The 14,196-nt window shown below is 37.7% G+C and overlaps 1 protein-coding gene across 3 annotated transcripts in view; it reads right to left on the bottom strand.

The window, feature by feature from the left end:
• KPNA1 (karyopherin subunit alpha 1) overlaps nucleotides 1-14,196 on the bottom strand; it is a 94,638-nt gene that overhangs the window by 34,520 nt on the left and 45,922 nt on the right. For all 3 annotated transcript variants that reach the window (XM_003275522.4, XM_030802155.1, XM_030802156.1), the window contains 3 exons: nucleotides 12,150-12,257; nucleotides 8,500-8,599; nucleotides 5,476-5,570 (listed from right to left, as the gene is read on the bottom strand). In XM_003275522.4, the coding sequence (XP_003275570.2) occupies nucleotides 5,476-5,570; nucleotides 8,500-8,599; nucleotides 12,150-12,257 (303 nt within the window). The remainder of the gene's footprint in view (nucleotides 1-5,475; nucleotides 5,571-8,499; nucleotides 8,600-12,149; nucleotides 12,258-14,196) is intronic.

Consider the following 14,196-nt stretch of genomic DNA (forward strand, 5'->3'; position numbering starts at 1 on the left):
ATTTTTAGTAGAGATGAGGTTTCATCAAGTTCCTCAGGCTGGTCTTGAACTCCTGATCTCAAGTCATCCTCCCATCTAGGCCTCCCAAAGTGCTGGGATTACAGGCATGAGCCACCACACCCGGCCACTTTATACTTTCACAGTACTATTCACATACTTGCAGATGTTCCCTACAACAACCCAGAGATGTAAAGTATCTGGCTTTTCTTGTGTACAAATGAGGAAACTATCTGAAAAAAAATCCAACAATTTGACTAATGATTCGAGTAATGTTACACAGTCAAAGACAAGGACTAAGTTACAGCCTCCTAATCTAATACATTACGAAGCCCAGTCATAGTTTCCTGAAACATAATGCTGACCCAGAAATATTTCAATTGCTTGTAGTTTGGGTATCTAGTTCAAGAAATTTTAAATAACAGTATGCCAGATTATTTATACTAAAAAAGAAAAAACAAGTTCACCTAAAACGTAGTTTCTTTTGCTTACTAGGAAAATTAATTTGTAAACCAGAGTCATATGATGTAAGTATAAAAGCAAACTGTCCCACCACAAGGCAGGCTCAAAGTTCAATAAACAGTCATCAGATACTGCAAACATAAAGTCAAATAAATGAAAACTGTAAGGAAAAGTAATCTGGAAAAAAAATAAGATCAGAATACATACCATCTGTATACAAGAAAAAGATTACAGTGAGATTTGGATGCAAAAGAAATTATAATAATAACCTGTGTACACACGGATATAGTACAGAGTTATTGGTGAGAAAAAAATTACTTAGAATTCTAATTGGTGCCAGCGTTCAAACTGCTATTTTGAGTTTAGCACCAAAGATCTCAGGGGAAATGAGGGAGAATTCCAGAAGCTACACAAGTTAATAAAATAGAGAAGCAAAACAATTCAAGTGACAATGACTAAGAAAATGAAAAGTAAATAACAGCCTCAATACAGATGGTAAAAAAAAGAGAGAAATTATTACATCTTAGCAAAAGAATAACATGCCAGTTATGCTTATCACTAAGTAGTATACAATGATGATAACCTCTCAATGCAATTCAGGAATGAAAATCAAAAACAGTTTTGCTATTATTGGGGATAGAAGTAGATGGGTAACTGTAACAAGAGGACCACTAAAAATACAACCATATTCATGCATTAATAAGGCAATAAAACACACACACAGGGTGCTGATTACTTTGCTGTTTTCACTTTGTGAAAGCTAATCAAGCTGTATTTGTGAAATTTTCTACACCCATCTATACATGTGTGATATGTATGTATGTTTATGCAGGTATCCACATATGTATGAGAGGAGGGAGTAAAAAACAGAATTTCCCTGAATATAGGCCTCTGTTAATGTTAGAAGAAGTAACTGATAAATGTATTTGTTTTTAAAAAATTAGATGTACTTTAAACTACATAACTTCCCTTTCATCATAGTCTGTACTTTAAAGCTGTATTCCACAGAGATTTGCCATCTATTTTTTTGTTTTTTCTAAATGTTTCAGCCTTGGGTACTAGATTAGAATTTAACATGAAATAGTTGTGAAATGGGAAAGCCTAGAATTGATGGCAAACACATATGCATAAAGTTATGATAGAAACAGCCAAAAAAATTAATTAAAGTAAGCAACCCTGTTACAAGGAAATCATTAACCTGGAAAAAAAAAAATCTAAGAAATGGTATTGCCTGAAGTAACAAATGGTGGCCAAATAAAATCTTCACTTCTTTTGTTGTTTTAAACTACTATATTCTTAATATCCAAGAATGGCATCATACAAGGAAACAAGCTATCATACAGCTGTAACTACTTATAAATTATAATTCCACTTATTATTTTTCACTGTCCTGAACTCACTAAATAAGGCTACAACTGAAATCTGCACACTGAAGGTTTGATGTTTTCTCTCTTCCCTTTCTTAGTCTCTACCTTCTGGCGCTCAGTTCCTTAAATAAGGAAAATGAGAATCCAAAGCTGAAGTACTTCTGACCTCCTATCAAGTTTCCCACTCCAGGTTGAGGTACGCCTGGTTCCCTTTCTCCATTTGGATCAGGACTCTGTTGCTGGCCACTTTGCCGGTTCCACTCTGGTTCCTAGCAAATGCCAGGCTCACCTGGAGAGCAAGTGAAAAGAAAGGCTCACATCAGAAAAATAAACCCAGATAGCAAACTCTGCAGAGAACAGTGCCTGAGTCATCTGAGCAACTTTCCAGGAAAGGCATAGAGATCAATGAAGATGGGAAAAGACACAGGAGGATGAAGGCTTACTGCAGTTTATCACATTAAGCTTTTAGAGGGGACAAGAAAGGCAGAAAAGGGGAAACTAAGCCAATGTAATTCAAATTTACAACTTTTCAAGGATTATCTGTCTAATATTTAGAAATAGAAGGCAATATATTTATTTCTAGCTATTTTTATAAACTTCTGTAAGAAAGTTTGGGAATGCCACATCTCAGCATTGCAAAGGACAGTACAAAGATACTGGGCCTGGACTCAAAGAAGCAAAAAAGTAGTCTCACAGACCATGCCATAAACCAGACCAGTCTCATGACAAGGGCTCAAGTCTATCTGAGACCTAGATGTCACTGAGCTTGAAAATGCACTTAGCTAAAAGCCATTGTCTGCTTCCAAAATCCTAGATTCCACCCATGTTCACCTTCAGTACCTGGGCAGCAATGCTCAAAGCAGGCACTTTTATCTCCCTGGTTTGAGGTACCTTACTGACTTGGGAAGCCAGAAAGAACATAAAAAGACCCTTCACTAGGATTCACAGTTCTTTATCTATGGAATGAAGAAATTAAGTTTGTCCACACGATTTATTAGTGAGCTGAACCATCAAATTTCCTCTTGGCACCACATAGCATGACTCTCCTTCTGGAAGAGAAATGACAAAAGCCCTATTCCAAAGGTGCACTATTCAAGTTCTAGTAAGCAGGTAAGAGTATAAGGGATAGCTTACATCTGTGTGCCCTCCAAGAAGGCAGAGGAAGGAGTAACCTCCAAGCTTCCCAGAGCATGTCTAATTATTTGAAAACACGGCAGATCATCAAGTCTCCTGGCTTTAAGGTCTCTCTCGATATACTTGCTCCCTTGCTTCTGAGGTGGTCAAAGGTCCCCACTAGTCACAGTGGAGAGAGAACACCATGGTATCCTTAAATGTGCACATAAAAAAGCTAGAAATGGCCCTTAGATAACAAACAGTCGGTTATTTCTCAGAGTTAGGACAGCTAAGACTATCCTCATAAAATCATTTTGCAATATTTCAGCCTAATTATTACTTTGCACAAAGTTGGAATCTGGGAGTTTACGTAGAAGCAAATTAAGAGATTTCTGAAGGCTTTCATCTTCAGATGTGTTAAAATACAAGTTCCACGATTACAGAGTAATGAATAAAAAAAAGATGTAGAACGTCTTAGCCAGAAGAGGGCACTGTCGGAGAATGTACTTGTACTTTATAAGGAGTACAAGGGAATGCAGAGATGGGGAAAGATCCATTTCTCCGACTTTTTTCATTTTAGATCTGAAAGGTTATATACCATCTATCTTTAATGCATAAAAGAACTACCACCTAATAAAAACCGCCAGATCAAGGAGTAAATTCAGTATCTCTCATCTACTCTCGTTCCCAGAGACAGGAAAGAAACACCTTTTTCAGCATGAACAAAATAATTTTCCCTACCTCCCTCTTCCTACAAAGCATTTCAAATGATAAACTGCAGTAAGGTTCCTCATTTGGTCCCTCTGGTTCCTCGGCAGGTTGCTTAGGGGATCAGGCTCTGTTCTCTGCAGTGTTGGTTGTCTGGATTTCCTTTTATCCCGAGAAAAGTCTCTCTCTTCCCTTGCTCTCAGGGTGAATGTGATTATTTTTCAGGTGTCTGATGATCCTGGCCTTAGATGGGGACCAGAATTACAATCCAGGAGGCAGCTAGCAAAACAGAACCTTAATTCAAATGAACATGGGAACTGGTAAGTTTCAAACTGGAGAAGAAAAACTGATGGGACATTGAAGTACTCTACCTTTTCTGGATTTCTTGTTTTTCCTCTGGAAGGAACTCATCACCGCAACAAAGAGTGTAAAACAAAGAGAAAGAAGGGATAGGAGGAAAGGAGAGAAAACATCAAGGCAAATCATCAAGTTGTATGAATAATCTATAATGGTGTGGACAGTAAAGAACCTGGGGACAGGAGCTATCACTTAACAAAAATGCCCCAGTGTCTACATGGCTCCAGCCTTAAAGAACAGCACACAAGGGATGGGAGATATCTTTATGATTAACTAGTTTTTGGCAAATATTTATTTAGAAAGATAATCCTATTTTGTGTTCAACTTGGTACCTAACCAATTTTTATAGTTGCATAGTCTCAGGGCCCAAGGCTTTGAGATTAGATCCTACAGGTGAGAATTTAGGGATCACATGTATTTGTTACTAATAAAGGCACTGACTCAGTTGGTTACTCCAGGGAAGTTTACTAAAAAATCATCAGTTTATTAAAAGCCCAACTTTATCCAGGGGGAAAAAAAATAGTAGTTTAGAATTTCTAGATAACTTCCAGGATAAGAGTCAGCTGACTGTTGGTTTCTTTTCTTATGAAAATTACTGAATCCTTGGCTGGGAGCAGTGGCTCATGCCTGTAATCCCAGCACTTTGGGAGGCCAAGCAGGTGGATCACTTGAGGTCAGGAGTTCGAGACCAGCCTGGCCAACATGGCAAAACCTCATCTCTACTAAAAATACAAAAATTAGCCAGACGTGGTGGCGGCTGCCTGTAATCCCAGCTTCATGGGAGGCTGAGGCAGGAGAATCGCTTGAATCTGGGAGATGGAATTTGCAGTGAGCTGATATCTTGCCACTGCATTCCAGCATGGGCGACAGAGCAAGACTCTGTCTCAAGAAAAAGAAGAAAAAAAAAAAAGAAAATTCTGAATCCAGAGATTACAAAATTTTCTCTTGGAATCCCTTATATAGTACAGTACTGAAAGCCTAAATTGACACAGCAATAAGTACACAGATTCCTGACAAGGTTATCTCCTTATCGGCTTTTTGTGGGGTGGAGGAAGAATTAATTAGGAACAGATTCGGGAATTAATAAGACTCTGATCTAGCCCATGTTACATCATCCTGAGAAAGCCACCAAGTATCATCTAAAACTTCCTCAAAACCAAATTTTATGTAGCCCACACATAAGTTCCTAGCTGTAATGGCTCCTCTGCTGTAAACATTTCCCTGTTAGAGAAGTATTATCCACAATCATAAAACATTTTAAATGATTAAAAATGATAAGAATAATAAGAGTATAACAAAGGCCTACATGTTAACAAAGCTATGAAAGCAGCTTGCAATGTAGTTGTCAGGAATATCATTATAAACAAACTTAATTCTTCATACAGATAAAAATTAGTAACAAATTTGTGTACAAAATAAAAATTTTCAAAAGGAATTAAGTTATGAGGCAATAAATAAAAATTATTCGCACCTGCAGTGTACAATTCTCTTTTCGTTTGAGGAACTCCACAAACCTGGCCACTACTCCTGGTGTGCTGATAACTTCATCAATAGGAGGGTTAGGTTCTGTTTCCCCATAAAATAAAAGAAAAAAAAATCCTTTGATTTCAATGCAAGAACTTGACAACTCAAAACTTCTTAACATCCCTCCCTCCATTTACCATCTCTCATGTTGGGAATCTACCCAAAACAAATGAAATGTCAAATTGGGTTTATCACTTTGAGGATAGGGTAGTCTGAAATGTTTCACAATGAAGACAAGTCTCAATATGAGAATAAAGGATGGGAAGAATTCTTAAAAATTAAATTACTGCCTCCACTTTTTAGAAAACCTAGAAAGCAGGAGGCAAAAAACCCCTCAAAAGACCATTGTTCAGTGTTCTGGTATACTTTCTTCTAGCCTGTTTCCTGTACATGGGTTTTAAGTCTAACTGCTCTTGTCTGTTGTAAATCGTCTTAAGGAACTGCACTACAAGATTCTCAGTAGGCCTGCAGAATTTAATTTTGTAACTGTAGGAGCTAGCAAGAATTCACTAAGATTGACTTGCCAACTTAATCTCACTTTCATTCATGATAATACAGTATCCTATAAATGATGTCACTCAATAAAAACTTGTAAGGCAAATAGGAAGGAAATGTCATAGACAATGAGATTAATAACTTCAGCCAGAGACTGACAAAGTTACTGACAATATGCATGTGGCAATGCCAGAAAAATGGCAACTAGATCACAATACTACTAGGGAGATTCTTACCCAAGTCAATGGCCTTACTGAAAGAGGTGACTAATAGTTCAATGTTCATTTGGAGAGGACTCTAATGACATGTCATTTACCTGTTTCAACATTTCTATTAACCACTCAGGTAAACACAAAAAAACAAATTTGATGATTACAATAAACTAGTTAATATGCTGAGTTACAGAAATAACACAGAAAAAGAACAACAATAAGTCAGAATAGGCAACAACAACAACAAAAAAAAAACAGAAATAAAGCAAAGTTCAGCATCTAAATTTTTCAAACGGCAATTTTTAAAAATCTACATGACTGGCCAGGCGCGGTGGCTCATGCTTGTAAACCCAGCACTTTGGGAGGCCGAGGCGGGCGGATCACGAGGTCAGGAGATTGAGACCACGGTGAAACCCCGTCTCTACTAAAAATACAAAAAAAATTAGCCGGGCGTGGTGGCGGGTGCCTGTAGTCCCAGTTACTCAGAAAGGCTGAGGCAGGAGAATGGCGTGAACCCGGGAGGCGGAGCTTGCAGTGAGCCAAGATTGCGCCACTGCACTCCAGCCTGGGCGACAGAGCGAGACTCCGTCTCAAAAAAAAAAAAAAAAAAAAAAAAAAAATCTACATGACTTCACAAACAAAACCTAACAACAGTTCGTGAACAAAAGCACTAGGGAGTTCAGTTTGCTGAAAATTCAGTAAAATATTACTATGCCATGACTATCAGAATAACTAGTTACCTTGGACTACATTATCAAAATAGACACTCAGGGCAAAGAAGGTAACCTCTCACCATACCCTACATTAATAACAACACATCTGAAATATTGGATTCTAGTTATCACATTTTTAAGAGGTATGCTGGCAAACTAGAATACATGCAGGAAGGTAATAGAATGGTGAAAGCCCTTAAAAAAAAAAAAAAAAAAAAAAAAGCACATTACAGAGGAAAACCATTAAGCTTAGCATGTTGAAAGAGATAAGACTTTTTTAAAAGGGGTGAGGAAGTATACATTTCCTTCAAATATTTTTAATAAGCGGTCTGCAAAAGACAATTTTTTTTGTCATAGTGGTAGTTTTTTATTCCACTTAACCTCAAGGAATATATTAAATTTTTTTTTAATCACTAATGACTCTAAACCATAACTTAATACTGGGGGGTGTAAGTATTTACTATCAACATTATAATCGGGTTCAGAATTCTTTTTACTTGCCCAAGTTGATAACAAGTATCAGATTCCATTCTACACTAATTATATCAAAAAAAGTAATTACCGGCTGGGCGCAGTGGCTCAAGCCTGTAATCCCAGCATTTTGGGAGGCAGAGGCAGACGGATCACGATGTCAGGAGATCGAAATCATCCTGGCCAACATGGTGAAACCCTATCTCTACTAAAAATACAACGCCGGGCGCGGTGGCTCACACCTGTAATCCCAGCACTTTGGGAGGCCGAGGTGGGCGGATCACAAGGTCAGGAGATCAAGACCATCCTGGCTAACACAGTGAAACACCGTCTCTACTAAAAATACAAAAAAATAGCTGGGCGCGGTGGCGGGCGCCTGTAGTCCCAGCTACTCCGGAGGCTGAGGCAGGAGAACGGCGTGAACCTGGGAGGTGGAGCTTGCAGTGAGCCGAGATAGCGCCACTGCACTCCAGCCTGGGCGACAGAGCGAGGCTCCATCTCAAAAAAAAAAAAATTAGCTGGGCGTGGTGGCGTGTAACTGTAATCCCAGCTACTCGGGAGGCTGAGGCAGGAAAATTGCTTGAACCAGGGAGTCGGAGGTTGCAGTGAGCTGAGATCACGCCCAACCTGCACTCCAGAATGGCAAAAGAGCCGTCTTAAAAAAAAAAAAGGTAATCACCCTGCCCACCAGTAAATCCATTCCTAACTTTCAGTGGTAAATTGCTAACATTAAAATCAACAATCATAGCTCTTTCAAGGAATATTTTTAAAGTTACTCTATAAAAAAAGTCAGTCTCTCAATTTGAATTAACATGAATACTGACTACTATTCACTATAAGGTCTTTTATAAAATAACCCCAAAATGAAAATAATTCTGCTTTCTGATCCTGGTAAGATCCCACAAATAAATAGGAAACTTAAAATTTAGACATGGTTCACAATTACATATATGTCTACATTTTTATTCTTTTATTGATAAATATACTCCAAAACAAATTATCTGTGGTATGAAAAACAGACTATGGGAAAGTAATTTTGTAGAGAGGGGAAAAAATATACTGAACATATTCATAGCTCACCTTTTGAAAGCAGTTTCCTGAATTTCTGTGTTGCTGAAAGCTGTTGCTCTGGGCTTTTGGAAAATATCATTTCAATCATGTCAGAAGTGATGACACCACCCTGGGATCACAAACAAAAAGAACATATAATAAATTATCAACCTTAATTCAAAGGAAACAAAGATAACAGATATCATGGCCAAGTTATTAAGTTAATCAATCATACTTCCCCAGAAGTTACATAAAGGTAGGACAATCTTTACATATAGAAATGTGTAAGATGATTAATAATATAATGAAGCCAAATTCTTTGTCTATCATTAAAAAGCTCACAGTAGAAAGTAATCTTACTAGTAAATAATAAGACAAGGAGCTTATTGCTCTTCCCCTCCTTGCTCATCACATAGCTGACTATTCTTTGTTATCAAAATTAAATGTTAAGTTTTAAAAGATGGCTTTTCAAGACCTCCAAGCCTAAAGTAGCCACTCTATTTCTACCACAGCACCGTATTTCAATCGTATGCCCAGCCCTTATTACACTCCCAGATATTTTTCTGTGTTCCTCCAGTATACTGTAACTTCCTTGTAAGCCCAAGACCCTGTCTGTCTTACTCTATCACTAAGGGCTGGTGTACTGTAAATGCTCTGCAATATTTATTGAATGAGTACATAGAGTGGTCCTGTATAAATCTAGCCACTGCCAAATTAAACAGCTGACTCTTAAACTTATTTAAAATTTCTTTCTTCTTTTATTAAAACTTTCCAGTTTCCTACTACCTTCTTGCTTTATTAGAATGTTTCCATTTCCCACCCTAACTCATCCCCAGTATTAGCAGTTAATTTTCTTCTCAGGGTCATTTGTCACAAAGAAACAAAGTTCTTATTTCATGAAGGGTAGCAGTCAACAAGATGAATTGTGAAGAAAGCTGTACTAAGCTGTAAATGCTGGATGACTGGTAAGCAATACCTAAGAATCCTCATAGGGGAATATATGACGCATTCTACTCAAGAATCAGAAAAGTAACTATTTTCAACGTTGCAAGACTGATTGCTAAATAAAGGTTTCTATATGATTTGTTATGAATATGTTTGCATAAACACATTCATATATATATACACATTAAGCAAATATCTTTTCTTCTCTCTCTTATCCTCTTATAGCAAGCTGTACTGACTTTACATCACACTATTTAAGTACTGTTAACTTTACATTACAATATTTAAGTCACAGGCTATCAAGGACAAGAGTGAATATCACCCAAAGATTTTGCATCCTCTTCTGCAGAAGAAGTTAGTACAGATGTGCCTCAACTTACAATGAATGGGGTTATGCCCCACTAAACCCATCATAAATTGAAAATATCGTAAGTAAAAAATACACTTAATACACCTAACCTACCAAACTTCATTGCCTAGCCTAGCCTACCTTAAACATGCTCAGAACACGTACATTAGCCTACAGCTAACAAATGATCTAACGAAAAGCCTATTTTATAATAAAGTGTTGACTATCTCATGTAATTTACTTAATACTGTACTGAAAATGAGAAACAGAGTGACTGTACGGGTATTCAAAATACAGTTCCTACTGATTGCATATTGCTTTCACACCACTGTAAAGTTGAAAAATCCTGACTTGAACCTCCTAAGTCAAGAACCATCCATACATTTTTAGTTGCACAAAAGAAAGTTGTAATCTGGCCGGGTGCGGTGGCTCATGCCTGTAATCCCAACACTTTGGGAAGCCAAGGCGGGTGGATCACGAGGTCAGGAGTTCGAGACCAACCTGGCCAATATGGTGAAACCCCGTCTCTACTAAAAATACAAAAAATTAGCTGGGGGTGGTGGCGCACGCCTATAGTCCAAGTTGGCCTCATCCAATCAGTTGAAACCCTTAAGAGCAAAGACTAAGTTTTCTGAAGAAAAAGGGATTCAAAGACAACAACTCTTAACCTGAATTTATAGTGGGCCAGTGTGCCCTACAGATTTCACACTTGCCAGCTCCCAAAGACATGAGCCACTTTCTTAAACTAAATTTCTTTCTCTCATTGGCTCTGTTTCTCTGGAGAACCCTAATACAATCCATAAAACACTTTATCTTCACTTAACACTCTCTTTTTAAAAAAATTGGAAAGACTGGCTTTCTGAAGGGCCTAGAAACTTTCATCACAAAATGATGGCATTGGCTATGTCTGTATGAATTCCAAAGGAAATAACACTACCCTCCCAACTCTCAAAGAAAGCTGGTTCGTGTAAACTGGAGATCTATGAAACGAAATAAAAATAAAAACTACAAAATACTATGAATAGTATGCCACCATTTACCAAAAAAAAAGGTGGGGGAGAGGAGAACATTTTGATATACAAAAGTTCTCAGAAAGAATAAATAAGAATTTAGTAATACTAGTTGCCAATGGAGAAAAATACTAGGTGGCTAAGTGGAAGAAAGATTTTTCTTTGTTTTAATTGTACTTTTTTGTTACTAAAAACAACAGTACCTTTTAGGAGATAATTTTCTTTTTTAAAAAAACTGTGTGTGTGTATACACAAACATATATTTATATGTACACATATATAACCTAATTTTAAAATTACGTAATTACAATACTCTAGAAATCTAGATAGGCCTAATCCATACAAATAAAGCATGACTTTTATCTCTTCATGTTAACTTCAAAAAAGTAACAAAATGGTTTACAACAGAAAAATCCAACAGTTCTGATGTGGAATCGTTTTTAAATCACACAAACAGGTCAATTTTGTAAATGAATAAAAAAGCATTATTTTCTTTAAAGTATCTCTTATGGCTGGGTGTAATGGCTCAAGCCTGTAATTCTAGCACTTTGGGAGGCCAAGGCAAAAGGATCACTTGAGGCCAGGAGTTCACCTGGGCAACACAGTGAGATCCCGTCTCCACAAAAAATTTAAAAATTTGCCAGTCATGGTGGCACATGCCTGTAGTCCCAGCTATTTGGGAGGCTAAGGCAGGAGGATCACTTAAGCCCAGGAGTTCGAGGTTGCCATGACCTATGATTGCGCCACTGCACTCCAACCTGGGCAACACAGCGAGACACTGTCTCTAAAAAATAAATAAATAAATAAGGTATCTATTATTATTCAACTTTTAAAGAATAATTTTATCTTATAATTAGCTTTATAAGTTTTTATAGTAGAATTAATCTTTATAATTTAACTGCACTTTAATCCAAAATATAATAAACATTTAATGAACCATGAGATTAAGCATATTCTTTTTAAAAATGAAATGCCAAGTAGTTTTTGTAGCCATCTAACCTTTTTTTTTTTTTTTTTTTTTTTTTTTGAGACGGAGTCTCGCTGTGTCACCCAGGCTGGAGTGCAGTGGCGCAATCTCGGCTCACTGCAAGCTCCGCCTCCCGGGTTCACGCCATTCTCCTGCCTCAGCCTCCGGAGTAGCTGGGACTACAGGCGCCCGCCACCACGCCCAGCTAATTTTTTGTATTTTTTAATAAGAGGCAGGGTTCCACCATGGTCTCGATCTCCTGACCTCGTGATCCGCCCACCTCAGCCTCCCAAAGTGCTGGGATTACAAGCGTGAGCCACTGCGCCCGGCCCCTTTTTTTAAAACTCAAAAGGAAATCTACATCTCATATCTTCATCACAAAAACACTGAAAAGAGTTCATTATCTTACTGGTGCCATCTCCATGTTATTAATCTGGGCCTCATGGAAGCCTCCATCTGACATAACTTCTTCTTCTGTTTCTTCTTCTGCTGTAGCAACATTTCTCCGCTTGAATAACTGAAATATACAAGATTGGTAGTAATGTAAATGTAAATTCTAACACAAGGGAGTTCAACATTCAAATACTAGGCACCCCATTCAAAGTGGAGTCTTTGAAAATCATTTTTAAAATTCTAAAGCTGTCAGCTTTTACTGACGAGTAACCATTTCAGATTTCTCCACAGTCTTATAATCAAATATAATTAACTATTACGACATGCTATAAACAACACTTGATAAGGTAAAACTTACTAAGAGAGGTCTGACACTGCAAGATATTTAAAAAAAAAAAAGGTTGGAAAAGGAGCTGGGTCATGCTTGGCCATTTTCCTCATCCCTTTATATAAAGTATACATCAGGACAGTCCTAACAACGTGCCAGGGAAAATGAAAATAAAAACTATGTTCAAATGACTTAATACTTCCCTCCTAATCTCCAAAGATGGTGGACTGTGGCTTCTGACCTTCCCAACCTATCCAGCAACCAGTGGCAACAAATGATGACTGCTTAAGCACTACCTTTAAAGCAGCTCTGTTCATTTGTATAGGCAAAGGAGACTAGTTCTCTCCAAAGTCAGCCAACTAGGGTGATTACCATTACATCCTTATGAGTCCTGGGCAGCACATTTATTCATCAAGCCATGATGGAGTAACAGTAACTTACCCTCTCTCACCCTAAACAACTAAAAACAGACAAAATACATAAAATAATGTTTCAGCCATTGGACAACAAAAACCACAGAGCAGTGATATCTCAGAAAGAAAAACCCAAGATAAGCCCCATTACTGCCTCAGATTACTATGCAGACAGTTCCAGGCTGCAGTGCAGGGAAGGTAAACTCAACTAGAGTTTAGATGCTCCTTGAATTTGAGAAAACACAGTTCAGAGCTGAGAAGGCCAAGAGACCTAAAATTCGTAACGCAGAGTACAACACAAAAAGAACACCCAAGATCTACAGGAGGTTCCCTCTGAGATTTAACTTAATACTAATCAGCACATAATCCTATTCTTCCAGAAGATAGAAGCAGAGATAGTACTTCTCAACTCATTCTAGGAGATCAGCATTACTCTAATACCAAAACCACCTACCGAAGGCCTATTTAACAGTAGTTTCTTTTACCCAGTACATGTCCAGCTATCAAGAAAAAATTACAAGGCATACTAAAAGATAAAAAACACATTTTGAAGTGACAGAGCAAGTATCAGAACCAGATTCAGCCACGGCAGTGATGTTGAGATTATCGGACCAAGAATTTAAAACTATGATTAATATGCTAAGGGCTTTAAATGGATAAAGTGGACAGCATACAAGAACAGACAGGCAATGTAAGGAAAGAGATGGAAATTCTAAAAAAGAACTAAAAAGAAATGCAAGAGATCAACAACAACAGAAATGAAGAATGCCTTTGATCGACTTTTTAGTAAACAAGACACAGCTAAGGAAATAATCTCTGAGCTTAAGGAAATCTCATTCAAAATCTTTAAAACTGAAAAGAAAACAGAAGAAGGACTGACAAAAATAGAACAGAGTATCTATGAACTGAAACAACTACAAATGGTATAATAAACACGGAATGGAAATATCAGGAGGAGAGGTAAGAACAAAAGAAATATTTGACACAATAATGACTGAGAATTTCCCCCAAATTAGTATCAGACACCAAACTGTGGCAGGCCATGTCTCATTAATGCAGGGCTCCATAACAACTGTTTCAGTACTGACTGAGTGGTTAAGTTAAACATTAAAAGCTAAAAAAAGCCAGTGCCCTTATACAAACGCTGGAATGTAACAAAAGCTCACCAAGAGTTTTGCCTAGGCCTTTCCTGGGCCTTAAAGCATAACAAAGAAATTCCCCAGGCCTCCACAAACAAGTGTACTGGATGTCTGAAAGAACTCCCCAAACCTCCACGAGCAGGAGACAAGATAAGGGTAATCACCCCAGCACATGGATTAAGT

The sequence above is a fragment of the Nomascus leucogenys genome, chromosome 21 (genome assembly GCF_006542625.1).
Source record: "Nomascus leucogenys isolate Asia chromosome 21, Asia_NLE_v1, whole genome shotgun sequence".
Taxonomy (NCBI): Eukaryota; Metazoa; Chordata; class Mammalia; order Primates; family Hylobatidae; genus Nomascus; species Nomascus leucogenys.